Source organism: Lepisosteus platostomus, chromosome 14 (assembly GCF_059453375.1).
Source record: "Lepisosteus platostomus isolate fLepPlt1 chromosome 14, fLepPlt1.hap1, whole genome shotgun sequence".
In the NCBI taxonomy this organism is placed as follows: domain Eukaryota; kingdom Metazoa; phylum Chordata; class Actinopteri; order Semionotiformes; family Lepisosteidae; genus Lepisosteus; species Lepisosteus platostomus.
Genome location: NC_142624.1, coordinates 16,302,230 through 16,323,644, shown reverse-complemented (window position 1 = coordinate 16,323,644; position 21,415 = coordinate 16,302,230). Strand labels below are relative to the sequence as shown.

At 40.4% G+C, this 21,415-nt stretch overlaps 1 protein-coding gene and 1 long non-coding RNA gene across 2 annotated transcripts in view; both read right to left on the bottom strand.

Moving 5' to 3' along the window:
* Positions 1–21,415, bottom strand: part of LOC148648890 (uncharacterized) — a 314,784-nt gene that overhangs the window by 243,659 nt on the left and 49,710 nt on the right. The gene's annotated exons all lie outside the window — the stretch shown is intronic.
* nemp2 (nuclear envelope integral membrane protein 2) overlaps positions 12,505–21,415 on the bottom strand; it is a 29,303-nt gene continuing 20,392 nt past the window's right edge. The window contains exon 9 of the mRNA XM_088607226.1: positions 12,505–15,913. Coding sequence (XP_088463352.1) covers positions 15,655–15,913 — 259 coding nt within the window. The 3' untranslated portion in view covers positions 12,505–15,654. The remainder of the gene's footprint in view (positions 15,914–21,415) is intronic.

The window sequence follows — 21,415 nt, the reverse complement described above, 5'->3', positions numbered from 1 at the left end:
TTAATAACTATATGAATTTATTAATATAAAAATATATTTACAGTACTGTACTGTACATAGCTGCTAGTGGTAGCTGAAAATAAAAACTGAGGTACAGAGCACTATTCCATCATCTTCATAAATATTTCATGTGAATTATTTCACTCACTTCTTGAAATGCTCATTTTAACTTAATTTCTCATGAACACTTGCAAAGTTCTAATTAAAACAATAAACAACATATACTTGAAGAAATGTAACATATAAAGTACTTATAAATATTTTTGTTTTTAATATGGTGTTTTTTTAGTGTGCTTAATAGTATTTATATCTAAGTTTTTATTCATGTTTATATTGAATATTTCTTATTGTTTGATTTCATTTCCTATTAATTATTGGTGTTTATGTATAATATTTATCATCATATGGGGTGATTAGGTGGAAAAAGGGTGTAAGCATCTTCATGCTTTCAGGAGCAGATTGTTTTTACAATCAAAATCTAAAATAAAACCTATTTCCTATTACTATTTATACACAGTTACTAATAATTACTGTATAATAATATACTGTATGTTGTAGTATCCGAATTCCACTGTATGAAATGCAAGCTTATGGCTGACTATGCCCGTGTAGACTCCACAATGAACTTCGCCCTGTTTAAAAATTAAACGTGTTTATTTACATACACTTTGGTTTCGTCAACAAACAAAAAAAAAGGAGTTTTCCACAATACCAAAAACTATTCCACAAAACTTAAGTAAACTAAACTAAGCTACACAAGCACATCGGAACCATTGCGCTCTAATTTCCTCCAGTTTTTTTAAAACTAAAACTTCTAGAATTTCCATTAAAGAACATTGGCGACTGGCCATCTTAAAGGCATATACACAATTTAAGCAAACAAATGTGGTTTTCATATAGAACATATATAACCAAATTAAAACATCACATCAGTAAAACATCACATGGCTCCTACATTACCGACCTCTAATTGTTCTTAACCTACAATGGAACAATTACTACAACTTAAATAAAAGGGGCCATGATAATTAAATTTCAAGGACGGATTTATGTCCTTAGGAACTTTTGGAAGTTCTCACAGTTTGGTCTGTCTAAAACATTGGTCTTTGTTTTAATCCGTACTTGTCTCACAAGTCCCCTTTTATCTGGAAAGCACTCCAAAATCTTCCCCAGGAATCCCACGGAGCAGAGTCAACCACCACCAGGACCACGTCCCCAGGAATGAAGTTTCGCTTCAGCTGGGACCATTTTTGGCGCTCTTGTAGCAATGGTAGATACTCCTTTGTCCATCGATGCCAGAATAGGTCTGATATGTATTGAGCCTGTCTCCATCTTCGTCTCGAATACAGGTCTTCCTTACTGAATAATCCAGGAGGTAGCAATGGCTTGGTCTTCAATAACAAAAAGTGGTTTGGTGTTAAGGCTGACAAATCATTGGGATCTGTGGATACTTTAGGTATCGGTCTGCTGTTAATTATAGATTCTGTCTCGCACAATACTGTCTGCAGTCCTTCTTCTTCGAGGGTCTTTTCTCTGAGAGTGGAATTGAGGATTTTCCTTATTGCTCTAATTTATCTCTCCCAGGGTCCACCACGATGTTATCCAATAGGGGGATTGAATTTACAAGAGATGTTATGTTGCAGAAGAGTGTCATGGATCTTGGCGTTGTTCTATTTTCGTATGGCTTCTCTAAATTCTCGCTCAGCTCCAATGAAATTCATTCCATTATCTGAGTAGAACTCCCTTACCTAGCCTGTTCTAACAATAAATCTACGCAGGGCATTCACACAAGAGCTAGCGTCCAGAAAGGAAGCCACTTCAATATGCACAGCACGAATTGCCAAGCATGGGAAAATTACTTCGTATCACTTTATTGTGCTCCTTCCGCGCTTGACCTCAAAGGGCCTGAAGTAGTCCACACCTACTCTGGTAAAAGGAGGGTCATCTGGCAAAACTCTGGCTGAGGGTAGGTCTGCCATTTGCTGGTTTCCTGCTGTTCCATGCAACAGCCAACATATGACACACTTGGAGAGAATCCTTCTTTTTGCAGCATTTATGTGCCCGGTATCCAGTACTTTTCATGCTGCTTAGAAAGCATATGGTTAACACCACCATGCCCAACTATTTCATGAACATGTCGGAGGATCAAAGTAGTAATGTGAAGCTCCTTCGACAGGACAATAGGTTTCTTAGGTTCTTCTGGCATAGCAGCTCTACAGAGTCTGCCACCAACTCTTAGAACTCCACCCTAAAGGAAGGGATTGAGCTTGTAAATGGTACTAGTCCTCTTCACGCACTGTCCCTTAAGTAGAGTGGAGATTTCCTCAGGGAATGTCTCGTTTTGTAAGTGGCGGATGATTTCCAGCTCTGCCTTTGTCAGGTCTTCCACAGAAATGCAATGTTTGGCCTTTGCTCTTTCCAGTTCCACCTGTTTCTGTAGGTTTTCTCTCTTCAACTGTTTAGGGATGGCTGCCAACTACCTTCTTGACCTACTAACACTCAGAAGCACCCTTAATCTTAGAATCCAGATGATAACTCACTGTACCATAAGCGTCTTTGCTTGCATCTGAAAAATGATGAAACTGGGCAAAGCTCTGGTCTCCAAACTCCTCTGGCTTGATGCATCTCAGCAACTTTAGGTTTTCAAGCCGACTGAGATCTGTCAACCACTGCAACCACTCTGCAGCACTCTGTTCCGGCTTATTCTGCTTAACTCTTGCAAAATCCTCTTTGCAGATAGGATTACAGGTGCGAGGATTCCCAAAGGATCATAAATTGAGCTGATCACAGACAGCAGACCTCTTCATGTGAGTGGATGATCCTTGATCATGATCCGAAACTGAAAAGCATCCCATTCTATACGCCACCTGACCCCAAGTGCTCTCTCCATGGGAAGCAAGTCACGGTCCAAATCCAGATCCTTGATCTCCTTGGCCCTTTCACTTCCTGGGATGGTAGATAGGACCTTGTGACTGTTACTGACCCATTTATTGAGCCCGAAGCCTCCCGTTGCACATAATGACATCAGCTTTTGACACAGGGATAAAGCTACCTCGTCATTACTAACTGACTTGAGGCAGTCATTAACATAAAAGTTATGCAGTACTGTGTCCACAAGACGTGTCCTGAATTGTGTTCTGTGATCTTCTGCACATTTCCTAAGGGCATGGCATAGCTTGCCATGCTGGGAGATGATGCCACTCCAAACAGGTGTACAACCATTTTGTATTCCTCCATTTCCTGGCTTATGTCCCCATCTGGCCACCAGAGAAATCTAAGCAGGTCTGTGTCTTCTACAGTCACTTTAACCTGGTGGAACATGGCTATCACATCAGCCATTACTGCCACTTGTTCCTTTCTGAACCTGTTCAGCACACCCAAAAGAGTACTGGTTTGTTCAGGACCCTGCAGGAGCGTTCAAAGACATCCCTTGGAAGGATGCTGTACAGTCGAACACCACATGGATCTTCTGCTTTACTGGGTGGTACACACCATGGTGTGGTATATACCAGATCCTACCATTCATATGACCCTGCTCATCAATAGGGACCTTCACTGCATAGCCCTTGTTGAAGAGATCCTCCATGAAGACTGTGCAATCTGTATGGAACGAAGGATTTCTGTTGAACTGTCTCCTCAAGTTCAATGCTCGCTGCACAGCAACACGGTTATTGGCACACTGATGTCTCTGTTTCTCAAAGGTAACCATGTGCTATAATGTCCATCTATAAGGTTGGCTGATTGTGACACCATGACCATAAACTGACGATCTACCGGTGACATTTCACATTGCTCATCCTTTACAGATCCAGGGAAATCATACTTGAACTGTTGATTCCACAGATTCTCCAGTTGCACAACAGATATGCGATTTGCAGTGACATGGAACTCTTTTGTGAAGTGTGTTTGAGCTGTGCTCGAATCATCCCTCAGAGGTTGTTTGGTCTTAATGGCGTAGGGACCATCTTCTACGCTGCTAATAATCTGCCAGGGCTCCATTGCCTTTGGTACATTTGCTCCGATTAACAGCCCAACATCTGCTGAGATTTCTGGCAGATATACCTGTTTCAAGTAAGGCCCCTTATCTGTGTCTTGCTGCCTTAGTATGTTTTCTCTATTAACAAGAAACTCCTTTTGAGAGAATGCATCAGGAAGGCTTATAAAAGCATTATCTACAAGACTGCTGACTTCCAGCCCTGACACCCTGTATGTTCTCACAGATCTTTCCTTGCCCATTGTTTGCAACAATATGGCAGTCCTTTTGCCACTGATGTTTAACTCCCTCATCAGCACCTCGGTGCAGAAAGCTGCCGTGGTTCCTGGGTCTAGCAAGGCATAGGTTTGCACAACTTTACAGCCTTTCTTTGTCTTCACTTGAACGGGAACTATAGAGAGAATGCACTCACTCTCACTGGCCCCAGTTTGTCCACAAGATCCTCTGTCTGCACTAACAAGAGCGCTCGTAAATGCCTTTCATCATCATTTGTTTTTTCTGTATTGTCCACAGGTTTAACAGGTCTTTCCTTTCTCTTGATGTGTAACACAGTAGGATGGCACTAAGAGCACAACTGCTCATTACACATCTTGCTCATATGTCCCTGCTTTAAATGGCTAAAGCAGAGCCCTTTCCTTCTCAGGAATGCAAGCTTTTCCTTATGTGTTTTGTTCCTTTAAAATTTACAGACCTCAAGAGCATGCTCTCCCTTACGGAACACACAAGAGTTTGTCAATGCACTTGTGGGAGCCACATAATCCCTTTTGTTCTTATTAAGAGGTACAACTGCAGTAGAGGATGTTTTTTTCCATCTTTCTTCTGAGAGGCTGTGTTTGTGTTTAAATTTGCATGACCCTCCACAATATTGCTGTCCTTTATATCTCCAAACACTGTCTGCATTGCTATCTTAGCTTGCTTACTGATAAAGCCAACAAGATTTTGAAACCTGGTTCTCTTACCCAGGTGTTCATGTACATCGAAAGCTACAGCCCTCCACTTCTCTCTCAACTTGTAGGGTAACTTATAAATGATAGCTTTCATGTTAGCTACACTGTCCTTTTCACCTAGAGAGTCCACCTCAATCATGGTGTTACAACAACTAGTGAGAAGGAGTGAAAAGGAATTCAAAGCCTCTCCATCCTTGGGTTTAACTGGTGAGTTTAAAGCCTTGTCCATGTAGGCAGCAGCTATCCTACATTCATTTCTGAAGTTCTCCTGGAACAGCTTCCTGGCCTTATAATAACCCTTCTCTGGGTCCATAAGAAGACAGCTTCTTACTAAGTCCTTGGGTTGTCCACCAGTGAGTTGTTCTAAAAAGTAAAGCCTGTCCCTGAAACTCTCTGTCTTTTCCTCTACTCCCTGTTCAAAGAAAGCAGAAATCTGTTACATTTTCTTGACCCCTATGAGAGACCTCCTGGAAACAACTAAGGTTGCTGCTGGAAGAGGTGTTAGTGGGGCCAGCAGGGGGTCCATGTGGGTCCTAATGCCCCAGTGTAGTGACAGGGACACTATACTGTAAACAGGCGCCGTCCTTTGGATGAGACGTAAAACCGAGGTCCTGACTCTCTGTGGTCATTAAAAATCCAATGGCTTTTCTTGAAAAGAGTAGGGGTGTAACCAATCATGGCCTCCTCATAATCCCCATCTATGAATTGGCTTCATCATTCTCCTCTCCTCCCCACTGATAGCTGATGTGTGGTGAGCGTTCTGGCGCACTATGGCTGCCGTCGCATCATCCAGGTGGGTGCTGCACATTGGTGGTGGTGGAGGGGAGTCCCCATTACCTGTAAAGCGCTTTGAGTGGAGTGTCCAGAAAAGTGCTATATAAGTGTAAGCAATTATGTTGTTTATCTTAATAAAGAGACGTTCTTATATGATTTTAACTATTTTATTAACTACACAGATCACGCCCTTACACCATTTATTCCCGCCTTCTACTCTCCCATTCTGTTGTCTCGCGATGTCTACTCACTATATTACATCACTTCCTTTGTTATTTTTAAAGTCCATAACTTTACCATACAATTGTAACAATTCTATATCAACACATAGTAAACGGTTATTAACTATTACAACAAAATGCATGTAAAACCTTCCATTTCTATACAACACATTCAACTTTTTTTTCTTTTTTTTACAACTATTTCTATGCGTACCAACTCAAATTTTAGTTAAATTTCTACTTAAGTCACTTCTAAATATCACTTCATTTCTAGCAGTCTAAGCAACATCTACATAGATAACAAACAAAATAGAGCAATTTAACATTTGGAGAGCTATGCGAGTCCTATATTTTTAAATGTCTCTGTAACGAGCTGGTTTCCTAATAACCCTGCCACTTCTGGTTGTTACTTCACTTCTGGGTAAAGTTACCGGCTCTCCTACGGATGTACTCTCCACTGTCTGAGGACTCAGCACTTCCTGCACATCAGAAAGTCCTGTATTCTCAGCATTTTCTGTTTCTGCAGATTCAAATTCAAGATCCAATGGAGGAGGGTGTCGAAGATGTTTTACATTTTTCATTATTTTTGAGCCATCTTCCGCATTCACTAACTCAAAAGAGTTACAAGAGGTGTTTCTCAATAACACATAGCGAGTGTCTTTGAACTTGGCATCTAATTTACTGTTGTCTAGGCCAGCCACAAACACTACATCACCGACCTTGAAGTTGTGATCCCTTGCTTTATGTGTCTGGTCTGCATATAATTTCATTTTGTGTGTGTACTCCTCATGATGTCTATGGATATCTTTCGTCTTTTGAATGTCCCTCGGCTCTTCTTCTTTCTTTTCCACATTTGGTAGTTTAGTCTGGATATCACGTCCAAAGAGAAGATTAGCTGGGGTTTCTCCAGATGCCCTGTGGGGTGTTGATCTATAAGCCAGCAGAATCTTAGGGAGTTCCTCTCTCCACTTTTGTCCTTCTGTCCCAGCTGCTCTCAAGGCCTTTTTCAGGTATCTGTGAAATCTTTCAATTTTGCCATTACTTCTCGGATAGTAAGGTGTTTTATTCCACAGTTAGTCAGAAATGATTCAAACAACTGTCCTGTGAATTGCCTGCCATTATCTGTTACTACCTCTAGTGGATAACCAAATCGTGCAAAGATGTTCATCAGCTCTCTAATAACTGTGGCTGAAGATATGTCTGATACAACAACCGCCTCAGGGTAAGCAGTATAATAGTCTATGACAGTCAATATGTATTCATTCTGAATGGGACCTACCAGGTCAATGCCCAATTTTGTCCAAGGCCTTGGTGGTAATTCAAGTGATTGGAGAGGTTGATCCTCCTGCAATGGCTGATTCAACACACAAGTGGAACAATTCCTGACCAGTCTTTCAACATCACTGTCCATGTTGGGCCAGTAAAATTTGCTTTTCAGGTACTGTTTTGTATGAACCACACCCTGATGTGTCTCATGTGCTATTTTCAATGCTTGTCTGATTTTTGTTTTCGGTAACACAATCCTCTGTCCTCTTAAAAGCAGTCCATCATATGTAGATAACTCCAACCTACACCTGTGGTATGGCTGCAGTTCTTCTGGAATTGGATTAGGCCATTGTCCTTTTTCCACTATGGACATCAACAATTTCAATGTGTCATCTTCATTTGTTGCTTGCTTAAGTTCCTCAAGTGTCAGTGCATGCAGTTCATAAGTGCTGATTGAAAGCACTCTATCAACATAGGTGTCTACATAACCAGTGTCTTCTGTGTCTGGTAAAGGAAGACGTGACAATGAGTCTGCAACAATGGTTTTCCCTACTACGTGTTCAATTTTGTAATCATATGGCCGTAATCTCAATCCAAGTCTTTGTATCCTGGGTGGTAACAATGTTGCCTTTTTGGGATTGAACATGTAAATGAGGGGTTTATGATCCGTTTGAAGTGTGAACTTGCCTCCCCATAAATATGTCCTAAAATGCTCCTCTGCCCAAACACAACCCAAGTCTTCTTTCTACACACTCGTGCATAATGTCCTGTTTTCTTACAGTGTAGACATTTTGCTGTTCGCGCTCTGCATTCATCATTCAAAACCACATTTCTCCGCGGTGTAAAGTAAGCGTCTGAGGCAGCTACAGTCTGTTCATATGTACCTTTTTCTCTAGGGAGGTTGGCGAAAATCCACTGCACGGGCGCCCCGATACAGTGCAGTAATGTAGCCTGTCTCACAGCATCCAGAGCTTCTGTAGATCCACTGGCTATTTAAAAAAATCTGTATGACTCCATCCATATCTTGTATTCCGTATACAAATCCGGAGCTCCGAGGTTCAGTGGAAGCGGTGGAGAAAGCTGGGCATAAGCAAAACTTCTCGGCGTGGCGGCCATATCTTTCATGGCGCAAGCTATATCTTTCATGGCGCAAGCGCAAGCTTCATGGCTTTTTCAAGATGGCGCCATGTTAGTGGCAGCCTGCTACAGCAGCTCCGTGTCTTTTTGTTGTCTTTTTGTTTCTTTCAGTTAGTTAATGCTAGTGTGTTAGTGTTTTTTCTTCATACCTTTGCCGGCAACTAGATTTGCGATCACAACATGATGGATACTAGGAAGCTGAGAAACTTTTTCTTGTTTTTTCTGATACTCGGACCTCTGTGGCTATCGAGTTGCAATGCCGATAGCCACAGAGGCATTGTCTACACGCGGGACCAGCTGATCGCGCTAGCGCGTCCGGCTCTACTCACTGGAGAGAAGCCATCGGTGCCGGAGGAGCTGAGGAGGAGAAGCCGAGGCTGTAGGGCTGGTGCGACGCGAAAGGCGAAGAGAAGGAGATTTAAACCCTACCTTCCTTCGATCATCATGGGAAATGTGCGGTCCTTAGCGAACAAGATGGACGAACTGGGAGCATTGGTGAGAAGCCAGAGGGAGTATCGTGAATGCAGTATCATGTGTTTCACCGAGACGTGGCTGCAGGAACTTATTCCGGACTCGAACGTTACCATCGGCGGCTTTCAGACGGTGCGGGCGGACAGAAACACCGAGAGCGGTAAGAGGAAAGGAGGGGGGCTCGCGGTGCTTGTAAACAACAGATGGTGTAATCCTGGACATATTCATGTTAAGGAGCGCGTCTGTAACCCGGACATCGAACTGGTAGCCGTAGGACTGCGTCCATACTATCTGCCGCGGGAGTTTACATGCGCCATCTTTGTTGTTGTTTACATTCCACCTACGGCAAATGCAGAGGTAGCGTGTGACGTCATAAACACAGTCACAGCCAGGCTACAAACAAAGCACCCAAGCGCTTTTATAGCTATTTCAGGAGACTTTAACCACGTATCTATTTCCACCACTCTGCCTACTTTCCACCAGTTTGTTAAGTGCCCGACCAGGGAAAACAAAACACTGGACTTATTATATGCCAATGCTAAGGATGCATATAGTTCCACAGCCCTTCCCCCCCTTGGCAGATCAGATCACAACCTTGTCTTGCTTACACCACTATACAAGCCTATTGTCCAGCGCCAACCTGTGACCATGAGGACCGTGAGGAGATGGTCTCAGGAGGCTATGGAGGATCTACGTGGTGCTTTGGAGGCCACCAACTGGGATGTGCTGTGCGAACCACATGGGGAGGACTTAGACAGCATGGTGGACTGTGTCACTGACTATATTAACTTCTGCGTAGACAACACCATCCCCACCAAAGACGTACACTGCTTTTCAAATAACAAACCCTGGATCACCAGCGACCTGAAGGCTCTTCTGAATGACAAGAAGAGAGCCTTTAGGAGGGGAGATAAGGAAGAGGTCAAGCGTGTACAGAGGGAGCTAAAGCAGAAGTTAAGAGAGAGCAAGGATGCCTACAGGAGGAAGGTAGAGGACAAGCTGCAAAGGAATAGGGTGAGAGATGTATGGAGCAGCATGAGAGAGATCACTGGCTTCAAACAGGCTGGGGTTGCAACAGAAGGGAACCTGGAGATGGCCAACAAGTTGAACCAGTTCTTTAACAGGTTTGATTCTGGGTCCTCTGTGGCGCAACACCCATCCCCCCACAGCCACACGCTCCCTAACCCTTCACAGCTGCAACTGCCCAACACCTCCTCCATCCCCCCACAAACATGGCCGCCTACAGCTACAACCCCCGACGGCTGCTCACCCACCCATCCCCCACAGCTGCCACTCTCCAACACCTCCGCCATTAACACCTCCGGCACTGAAAGCACTATGAGCATCATCCCCCGGGCCAGGCTGACCATCACAGCTGACCAGGTGAAGAAGGAGCTGAAGAGGCTGCACGGGGGTAAGGCCACAGGACCAGATAACATCTGTCCCAGAGTTCTGAGGGCCTGTGCTGATCAGCTGAGCGGAGTGCTCCAGCGACTGTTCAACCTGAGCCTGCGCTTGGAGAGAGTCCCGGTGCTCTGGAAGACATCATGCCTGGTCCCGGTACCAAAGAAAGGGCGCCCCTCTGTCCTCAACGACTACAGACCAGTTGCACTGACTTCTCACATCATGAAGACACTGGAGAGGCTGGTCTTATCCCACCTGAGACCCATGGTCAGCTCATCACTGGACACCCTACAGTTTGCCTACCAGCCCAGTGTTGGTGTGGAGGATGCGATCATCTACATGCTGCAAAGGGCCTACTCACACCTGGACAGGGCTGGCAACACTGTAAGGATCATGTTTTTCGACTTCTCCAGTGCCTTCAATACCATCCAGCCCTTACTTCTAAGGAGGAAGCTGGAGGAGATGCAAGTCGATGCCTCCATTACCTCGTGGATCACTGACTACCTGACGGGCAGACCACAGTCTGTGAGACTTCAGAACTGCATGTCTGAACTGGTAGTGAGTAACACAGGGGCACCTCAAGGGACAGTTCTTTCTCCATTCCTCTTCACCCTCTATACTTCGGACTTTAAGTACAACTCAAAGTCATGCCACCTGCAAAAGTTCTCAGATGACTCTGCAATTGTGGGATGTATCAAGGGTGAGCAGGAGGAGGAGTACAGAGGACTGGTCAGCAGCTTTGTGGAGTGGTGTGGGGTGAACCACTTGGAACTGAATGTTACAAAGACAAAGGAACTGGTGGTAGATTTCAGGAGGAAAAAGGTCAAACCTACTCCTGTCTACATCCATGGGAGTGGTGTGGAGATGGTGGACTCGTACAAGTACCTGGGAGTGCACATCGACGATAGACTGGAATGGTCTAAGAACATCGAGGCCATCTATAAGAACGGACAGAGCCGACTTTACTTCTTGAGGAGGCTCAGGTCCTTCAATGTGTGTAGTAAGATGCTACACATGTTTTATCAGTCGGTGGTAGCGAGTGCCATTTTCTACGCAGTGGTGTGCTGGGGCTCTGGGATTAGAGCAGTAGATTCCAAAAGGCTGAACAAGCTCATCAGGAGAGCGAGCTCTGTCATTGGGTCTGACCTGGACCCCTTGGAGGTAGTGGCTGAGAGGAGAATGATGTCCAAACTGGAGGCCATCATGGACAACTTCTCCCATCCCCTCTATGACAGGCTTGCAGGAATGAAGAGCACGTTCAGCAATAGACTGATTCACCCACGGTGCGACAGGGAGCGCTACAGGAGGTCATTCTTGCCGTCTGCCATAAGACTGTACAACGCATCCACCTTGCGTCTTGGCAGAGGCAACAGCGACAGTGACCTGTTTCTGGACTAAACGCATATACACATATACTGCTACATCTGTTCTCTTTCTTTTTCTTTTTCTTTTTCCTGTTTACAACCACTTTTGTGCAATATATGCCAGGGACCTGTGCAATACATTTATATTTATATTTATATCTATGGTTACATCTATATTTATATTCATACGTGTGATACGATTTTCTGTGTACTGTTCTGTTCTAGTTTCCTCTTGTGTGTCCGGACTGTGAGTAACTCTTGTATTGTATTGTATGTATTGTACTATTATTATATAATTCGTTACACTGTGGCTGTGTTGTGTGTGTTAAGCTGCTGTTGCACTGCAATTTCCCTCACGGGATCAATAAAGTATCTATCTATCTAAACGAACAGTCCGAAAATTCAAAAGTTCGTTTCTTCCAGCAAGAGAACTAAAATCTGCAGTGTTCTGCTCATTTGAGTTCGTCAAGCACTCATCTCTCGTCGCCATAAATGTTGTGTATCTTAATAAAGAGACGTTCTTATATTATTTTAACTATTTTATTAACTACACAGATCATGCCCTTACACCATATATTCCCGCCTTCTACTCTCCCGTTCTGTTGTCTCGCGATGTCTACTCACTATACTACAAATTATTATTATTTTAGATATAAAATGGTCTCCCCTGGTTAGTGAAAGCATTTTTAAAATAGGAGAGATAGGGTCCAATTTTCTTTGTAGCATCTGGATTTATAGAGAAAGATTTAACTCTGGGTTTTACTGTTTGGTTTAGAACAGTGGTTCTTAAACTTTTTGGACCAAGTACCAACCCTGATCAAACCAAAGCATCCAAGTACCACCTACAAGTCATCTTCTCATAGGAACCCCAGGAAATCTCAATGAACAACATGAGCGCGCACCCACACACTTACATACACATATAATAAATATAATAATAATAAACTTTATTTGATATAGCGCCTTTAAAGGTGGCTTCTCAAAGCGCTTTACAGAAAAACAAAACAGGAGCAACAACAATTAAAAATAATAAAAAAGCACCATTTCAGTGAGAGGGGTGAGCCTGTTTAGTCGAGCAAAGCAGATGTGAATTCATTTTTTGAGCCTTGATACAATTCACAACAGAGTCTAACAGATTTTAAATCATCAGGCATTTTCTTGACAGCAAAGGTCTCACAGTGGATGTTGCAATGCGTCCATTCATTTCTGGAGCAACCTCTCTAATTCGTGCAACTACACCGCTGTGTTGGCTTGTCATTGCTCTAGCACCGTCTGTACAAACTCCGACACATTTTATCTCTTTAAATAACTTCATTCAGAAGCTAAAATATGTGCTCTCCTGTAGTTCCTATTGGTAGCGGCTTACAGAACAGAAAGTCCTCATTGGACGTACCCTCAAACTCATATCTAACGTAAACGAGCAAATTGGCCAAATCGACGACATGTACAGACTCATCTAATTTCAGTAAAAAGCATCTGCTCATCTTTACGCACTCTGTCAGCGTACTTTTGATATCATCCGCCATATCAATAATTCTAGGACTGTCTTTCAGAGGGGGCAGCAGGTCAAGCTGTTTAGCAGCTTTTTCGCCACACATAATGCGCGTCAGCTCTTTTGCCAACGGTAAATAAGGTTCTTCAAAAATAGTGTGGCGCTTGCCTGCTTTAGCAATCCACAACCTTGCATTTTTCCCCGTTTCCGTTTCAAGAGTCTGTTTCAGAAGTTAAAAGAAGTTTTTATTTCATGCGCATGGGAGCGAAACACAGAGACGCTCTGTGTATTTTTCTCATATTAACCTAGAGCAGTTCTTAAATATTTTTTATCTATTATGCTTTCCTGTGCTCACAAGATTGCGTTGTGCAATTCTATGCATTCCTGTGTTTACAACATTGGCATTGTTCCAAAATCACACACATTCTCCTACCTCCCTATTTGCTAGAGATAAGTTTTTTTAAATACAATTGGTCACTTAAATTCGTAGCACGCATTCCTACGCTATGGTATAGAATTACATAGTAGCTCTTGTGTCCACTCAAGTATTAGTGCACTCTGTATCGTAGTACGTGGGCTGCGTATTTGACATGTATTAAAATAGAAAATATGAAAACCCGTCCTGATTTTTCAGTGCACACAACAAAGTTCCAGAGTCATATGGCGTACCACCTGGCGGCGCTCCACGTACCACGAGTTGTACGCGTACCATAGTTTGAGAACCACTGGTTTAGAAGACAGGCTTATCTCTCTTGTTGGCCTATTTGGACATTATATAGGATTTCAAATACTTTGTAGCAGTCTGGGGTTTTTCTGGTCAGTGAGGACGCAGGCCCCTGAGATGCCTGTTTATAAATAGAATAACCTATATGTGGTGTTGTGCATTATCTCTATTTGCCTGTGATTTATAACTCCTTTGCCAAAGCCGTGTCAGAGAAAGAGCTCAAGTGCTATATTCTTGACATAATATTTACAATTTGATGGTTATGATTATTTAATTTACTTGATTATTCTGCCTAGTTATATATCTAATTCTCTATTTTCCTAACCTCCAATTTGTAACAATACATAGAGTCTGACATTTTCACTGTGCATATCTGTTTCCGTTTGGACAAATTCTAAAGATGGCAAATATATCTCTTTTTATGTATCTATTTTTTGTTTGTATTTGCAATTTGTACTTGTTTGGAAAATATTTAAGGCATTGGACACTTAAAAGCAGTATTCTAAGGTTGTTTATTTTATATTAAAGTACATTAAATGAGTATTCTCCCCTACCAACAACAAAATCAGAAAAGGATTACTAGATGTCCTGGGTGTACAGAAGCACAATAATGATGTATAAATTAACATATTTTCTGTAAGCTATGTGTTTGACATTTTTATGTCAACAAATCCAGTAAGAAAAGAATACCTCTATACCTGAAAATATAAGCAATAAAAACAATGTAAAAATACTTAGTACTACACAGTTTAATAATAATAATAATAATAATAATAATAATAATAATAATAATAATAATAATAATAAAATCTTCATTTTTTAGAAGAGTTTAAAAAAGGCTTTCCAGTTATTCACTCCACCAGTTTAACAAATTGGTAACTAGTATTTGGAACGTAAAAAGGCATTACAAAAAGACAGAGGTACCTAAAGGATGGTGTGCATTGGGTAAATGACTTGGACAGCACCATTCTATGGTCTGTTTGACCACCAAATTCTGATTCAGATAAAAAAAGACTACAAACCTATACTCAGAACTCTGGAAACTTGTACAGTACACAAGACTCAGATTGCTGTATGGCACATGGATACATTAGTGCTGCAGCATCTACTATAATTTGATACGACTGTACTGCTAAATATGTCTTCCCTGTACTCTGATCACACAACTTCATTCAGAATTCAGAATGAAGTAATATTCAATGCAACAAACGAAATGCAACTTAATCAATTTTCAGTTAGATGGCTCTGCTTGGGACTATACTACAAAGTATAAGGATGTACAAAAGTCATAATAACACCGAAAACATTTTTAATACAAAAATTCAAAAGATATTATTAACATTTTATTATTTTACAGTTTTTTATTAATTTTAATCAAATGTTGGCAATATGGGTTATCACATGGGGAACAATATGGTGCTTCAGAGTCACTGTTAAGAATCTTATGTCTGTTGTACCATCCCGTTTCTTCACTGCTTCACTGCTCCAGAAAAGCTGCATAATTACAACTTTGCAGTTGTTGAATTATGCCTCTTTGATCCCTCAAATATACATACCTATAATGCTAATTCCAAATGTACAATTGCTATGTGTATAAACAATACTTTACGATGAAAGTAAATTAATTAATAAGATGTCCAGACAATATATTTTGCAACAGAATTAAGACGTCTATGATGTATAATAACCAAAGCTATAATATCTTAAATAATTATGATTTAAAAAAAATATCATCATTAGCAATAGGCTAGTTGCCTTTTAAAGGGAGGTATGTAACTAAAATAAATTCAGAAAATGTGAAAAACTCACTAGAAAGAAAATATCACAGAATTGTAGGGGGTATATAGTAACCTGGAACAATTAGAATAGCTCAAGGTCTTCAGGTTGCTGGACTTGGCCCTCCTGTACAAGGTTTCCACTGGGTTCATAATACTCCAGCTCATCCTCACTGATGTCTCTTGAAAGATGAGAACTGTTCCATTCTGGAGTTGGCATATTCCCTTTCCCTGCCGAGAATATCATGTTTTCAAAATAGGCTCCTCCGACACCATACTGATGTTCATGCGTCTGGAACTCTTCTGTGGTAACATGCAAGCCACTCATGAGGAAATCAGCAAATCTGACAGATCAGAAAAAAAGAGCTGCTTTAAAAACAGTGTAAACATGCATTGTGTTTCAATAGAATATAGTTACATTATGTAACATTACAACACTGAGTTGTAATGTGTTGAATGAGAACTGAGTGTAATTGACATACAGTATGTACTGTATACGTAATGCACTGCATTTTAAATCTGTTTTAACGTTTTAATTGACTACCCCAACACCAAACAAGACATTGGCTTCATCACTCTGCGCTCATCTGTGCTACTCCTCAATGATAGCTGGTGTGTGGTGAGCGTACTGGCATATTATGGATGCCCTTGCATCATCCAGGTGGATGCTGCACATTGGTGGTTGTGGTGGTGGAGGGAAGTCACCACTACCTGTAAAGCACTTTGACTGGAGGGTCCAGAGAAGAGCTATATAAGTGTAAAGACTACATACAGATGCAGCCATTCAAAATGCGTGGTAAAACTCTGTACTGTGAGGAATGATCTACAGTTTAGAGCATTAAACCGCAGTACATGATTGGCTGGCCAAAATGACCGACAGGCGGCACTCGTGGTGCATTGGTTGTTAGTGAAATGATTGCTTCATTTCATCTCTTTACTGTGCATGTTTATATCCGCTTAATATTAAATATTAATATGGAATTTTACAACTAAAGGGAAATTTTAGGAGCTGAGCATGAAAAGAAGAGGAGCATAATGTGTCTGAAGGTCATAAACGATATTAATTTAGAAATATAAACATATTATGTAAACTGTATATGGCTGGTATTGGTAGTTTAAATAAAAAATACATACCAGTATTCCACTTTCTTCATGAACATTTTAAGCATCAAAGTCTTTCATTCAGTTACATACTGTGGTTATTTTGGAAAAGTTTTATTGCTTCTTCTGACTATATTAAATTTATATACTTCATAAAAAGTTAGAATGTTTTAACCTTTTCTATGGATACTTACACTCGTTATCACAGTAAAGAAATGCATACTTTTTAGAAATTGATTGATAAGGAATATAATATGGAATTGCATATCTAAAGAAATTAATAATTATATCATTATATTCATATAGCTCAAATTATTACAGTAGTACACTTTCTTTGTAAACATCTGCATCAAATTGACTCATTCACCTGCGATTACTTGGAAACTTTTTGCCTAGCCATTTCAGCTATAGCTTAAGTTGTCAAGCGGCACGTTGGTGTAATGGCTTTGGCGTATGACTTGCATGCTGGAGGCTGGGGGTTCGAACCTGGCTCTCACCATGAGTTTTTGTTTAACAAATAAACATTTCTTTGAAAAACTAAAATAGTAAATATTATCGACACTATATTGAATTTGTTGGTATTTCTAAATAATTACACTTAATCTGGACACTCCACTCAAAGCGCTTTACAGGTAATAGGAACTCCCATCCACCACCACTGTACAGCATCCACTTGGATGATGTGACAGCAACCATAGTGCGCCAGAACGCTCACCCCAAATCGGCTATCAATGGGGAGGAGAACAGAGTGACAAAGCCAGTTCACAGATGGGGATTATTAGGAGGCCATGATTGGTAAGGGCCAATGGGACATTTGGCCAGGACGCCGGGGTAACACCCCTACTCTTTTCAGGAGACGCCCTGGGATTTTTAATGACCACAGAGAGTCAGGACCTCAGTTTTAGGTCTTATCTGAAGGACGGCTCCTGTTTACAGTATAGTGTCCCCATCACTATACTGGGATATTAGGACCCACGAGGACCGCAGGGTGAGCGCCCCCTGCTGGCCCCACTAACACCTCTTCCAGCAGCAACCTTAGTTTTTCCCAGGAGGTCTCCCATCAAGGTACTGACCAGGCTCACAGTACCAGGCTGGTGTGAGTACCCACCTCACACCAGCTTCAGTGGGTTGCCAGTTGTGAGTTGCAGGGTGATATGGCTGCTGGCTAAATATCACAACACGTTAAGTGATTTATTAATAACAACTAATCATTTCAAACTCATTTCAGTTCAAAACTCCCTCTGTATTCCATGTTTTAACCTTTTCTATGAATACTTGCGCTTGTTATCGCAGTAAAAAAACTCATACTTTTTGAATCCGCTAAATAGGGAATATAATATGGAATCGCTTATCTAAAGAAATTAATAATTATATTAATTCAAGGATCTAAATATATGTATTTATATAGCTTTTAGTATAACTGTAATCCACTTTCTTTGTAAACACATTTTATGTTTAATTTGACTCATTCACGCATGATTACTTTAGAAACATTATTAAGCTGTTCGTCTCAGTTGTGTTTCCGAACAACCCGTTGGTACAGCGGGTTTGCCGATAGGGGTTCTGTCTAGATTATCCGAGTTTAAAACCCCAGTTCGGGCACAAGTTTTTCTTCTAACAAAGACTTTTAAAAAAATAAAATAGTAAATATTATGTAAACTATATTAACATTTTAAAAAATATATTATAACATATTCAATGTGAAATTATATTGATAATGAAATAAAAATGTGAATGACACAGAACCTGCAACCTACAGATTTAAAGATTGCGATTTGTGAAAAATTTCACAGCGTGTCTTCTGGTCTTCAGTTCTGTATTGACAAAATGTATCGTCAATTGTATTGTTAAGCGCCTTGGGGCAACCTTGTTGTGAAAGGCGCTATATAAAAATAAATTGAATTCAATTGAAACATTAAAAAAACATACTTGTTTTATACTGTTATTACTGTACAGTGTATTAAAACACTCTATGGTCACTACACTGTGAGTAATGCTGCCCACTAAACCTCTTTCGCACAATTTCACGGGGGGCAAGGTCATGTAGCTGGATTCAATTTTATCTTCCCTCGTGAAAGCAAAAAATCTGATATTTGTCAACATATTTACTAAAACTATCCATCTCAGTAATTTCACTGTGTTAATCTCACTGTACGCCCCGGTGCTCACTCAATGTTCACACAGTGAAATAAAAACCTGTTTTCCGCAATATCACCTTGCACCAGGGGGGGAAGGAAAAGTGCCCGCGGTCATTTTTTTCACTGACAAAGTTGATTTAATCTTGTTTAACACAAACTCTGCTTAACAGAGTCGCTTGTAAGAGCAAGGTGACTTTCTGCTCAATTAAATAAAGCTACAATACAGACAAGATTTTAAATTCTTCAAGCAAAATTAGCTGTTTGTCAAAATCTGCTACTTTGCAAGCAGTACACAACTTCTCAAAAGGTACCTTTTGTCTATCTTGCAAAATCAACAAAGGTTTATCTTTTATAATTCCACAATTTAAACGGTATGCCTCAGGGACTCATTATAGTATTGTAGCGAATACGGTTCACGCAGGAAAATCAAAATACTGCCCCCCCTCCCAGCCGGGTCTCACCGCCCACTGTTCCAAAACCGTATGGTTTCAAAGTATGTGAAATATCTTTACTTACTCCAGTTATTAATCCAATCTATTTTTACTCATCCGGCTATGTAAAAAATATAGCCAAAAGGATCGCTGTTAAGGTTAAATTCCAAGCTTAAAAGACAAGACTCAGCGTGTCTTCTCCAACTCGGCAGGCATACAGATGGTACAAGCCGGTTACAGTACAGCCCTCTACTCCCCTGTGCATAACAGGGATGTTGGCTGCATAGTTTATGAAAGTCTTCTGTACCTCTGCTGGCAAAACCTTTGTTGAACGATGCAGGAGACCCGGGTTCGAGCCCATATGGTGAAGGATGAACCGGGACAGGAGCAGTGAGAGCACAAGCCCAAAAACCCAAATTCATTATAATATTATTAATAATATATTCCTTATTGCATTTAAATTGGATTGTTTTTAAAAATATAAGAAGAGGTGATACACAACGTATAAATATAACCCTTTTCCCTCCTTTGACTTAAAGAATTGCGTGAAGAAATCCTAAATCATGAAACCATAATTTATAATAATTCATCCAGATACACACACTCACACTTCAGCCAACAACTATAATAGTGGACTATTTTTATATATTTGGCTATGTAAGAAACAAAGTAATTCTCTGATCGGGCTTTGGACCATCTGGGTGCAGTGTACGACATGACAGTCCATTGCATATTACCACTATAAGGAAAATAGTATATATATATATTTTAAAAATGAACGTTAAATGTTTCCAAAATGTCCCCTTGTGATATTTTAGCTGCTTACATGACTCCATATTAATATTAATATCAAGAGGTATTAAATCAGTACAACTTTTATGAAATTCAAGTATTTTAAATGTTTAATTAAACAGTAAAAATCTTGCAGCGTACACAAAGATTCTAAGCTGATCACGAGGACGAAAAATCATAAAAAGTGTTTTTTAACTAAACCAGTTTTTTACAGCCTTTAAAGTCATGAAATTTTTGAGTTAAGCAGGAACACGTCATTGTATCTTATTTTTTATTTCAGTTTAAAAATAAAAAAAATATTTTGCCCATTGTGTTGATAAACTGTTCCCCGATTACTGGCAATTGTAAAAAATAACCCTTTCCCCCTTCCTCGTTTAATTTAAAGATTTCCATGAAGAAATCCTTAAACACAAAACCACGTATAATAATTCATCCAGCTGGTTCCACTGATTAGTGGCTGCTGACATTTGGATTAAGACAAAATATAGATTTTCTCAATTCAGGTGTAATCCTGAAAGAGACACATCATGTTCACAATAAGCTCTAACAGTGGACTATTTTTATGCATTCGGCTCTATGAGAAACAAACGAAGGTAATGCTCCAATCGCGCTTTGAACAGCCTGGGTGCAGCTGGCTACATTACAGTGCTCATTACCACTACAAGGACAATAGAAGTTTTTTTTTAAAGAAATGAATGTCAAAATGTTTCCAAAACGTTCACTTGTGATACTTTTGCTGCTTAGATACACTATTCCATATTCATATAACTATCAGGTTATATTAAATCACTACAACGTTTATCTTTTTACAATAACAGTAAATGGTGTTCTTACTACGTATTTTTAGAAAAGGAAAGAAAAGAAACTTTTTATGAAGTACAGAATATAAGCTTATTAATGCTAGAACAAGCACATTAAAACTAGAACCCATGTAATTAACCAAGTTAAAGACTTTGATAAATAAAATATTTATGCATAACTAAAATATTTATGATGAAGGTGGAAAGTTGTATACTTTTGTCCAACTGAGCAATCAATCGGCATAAAATATACCGACTTTTTAATGTTTAATGATTAACATGCTGTAATACACAGTTTAAAATTATCAAAAGTTTAAAGAGTATACAACTTAAATTCTTAATTGGAAAAAGATTGTCCCTCAGCAGTGACCGGGATTCGAAACCTTGCCTTTCTGGCAACAGCTCAAATGCTGTACATACAGTAGTTAAGCTTTATTAGCTCCACCTGGCGGTTTTACAAGGTGCTTCCAGTTACTATTATCATATTTCAATTAACATGCGGTATATTGCGCCACACCCACTGCGTTTTAACACAGTGTACTTCACTCTTTTGAATGGCTGGATCTGTACATCTCATCAGTCTT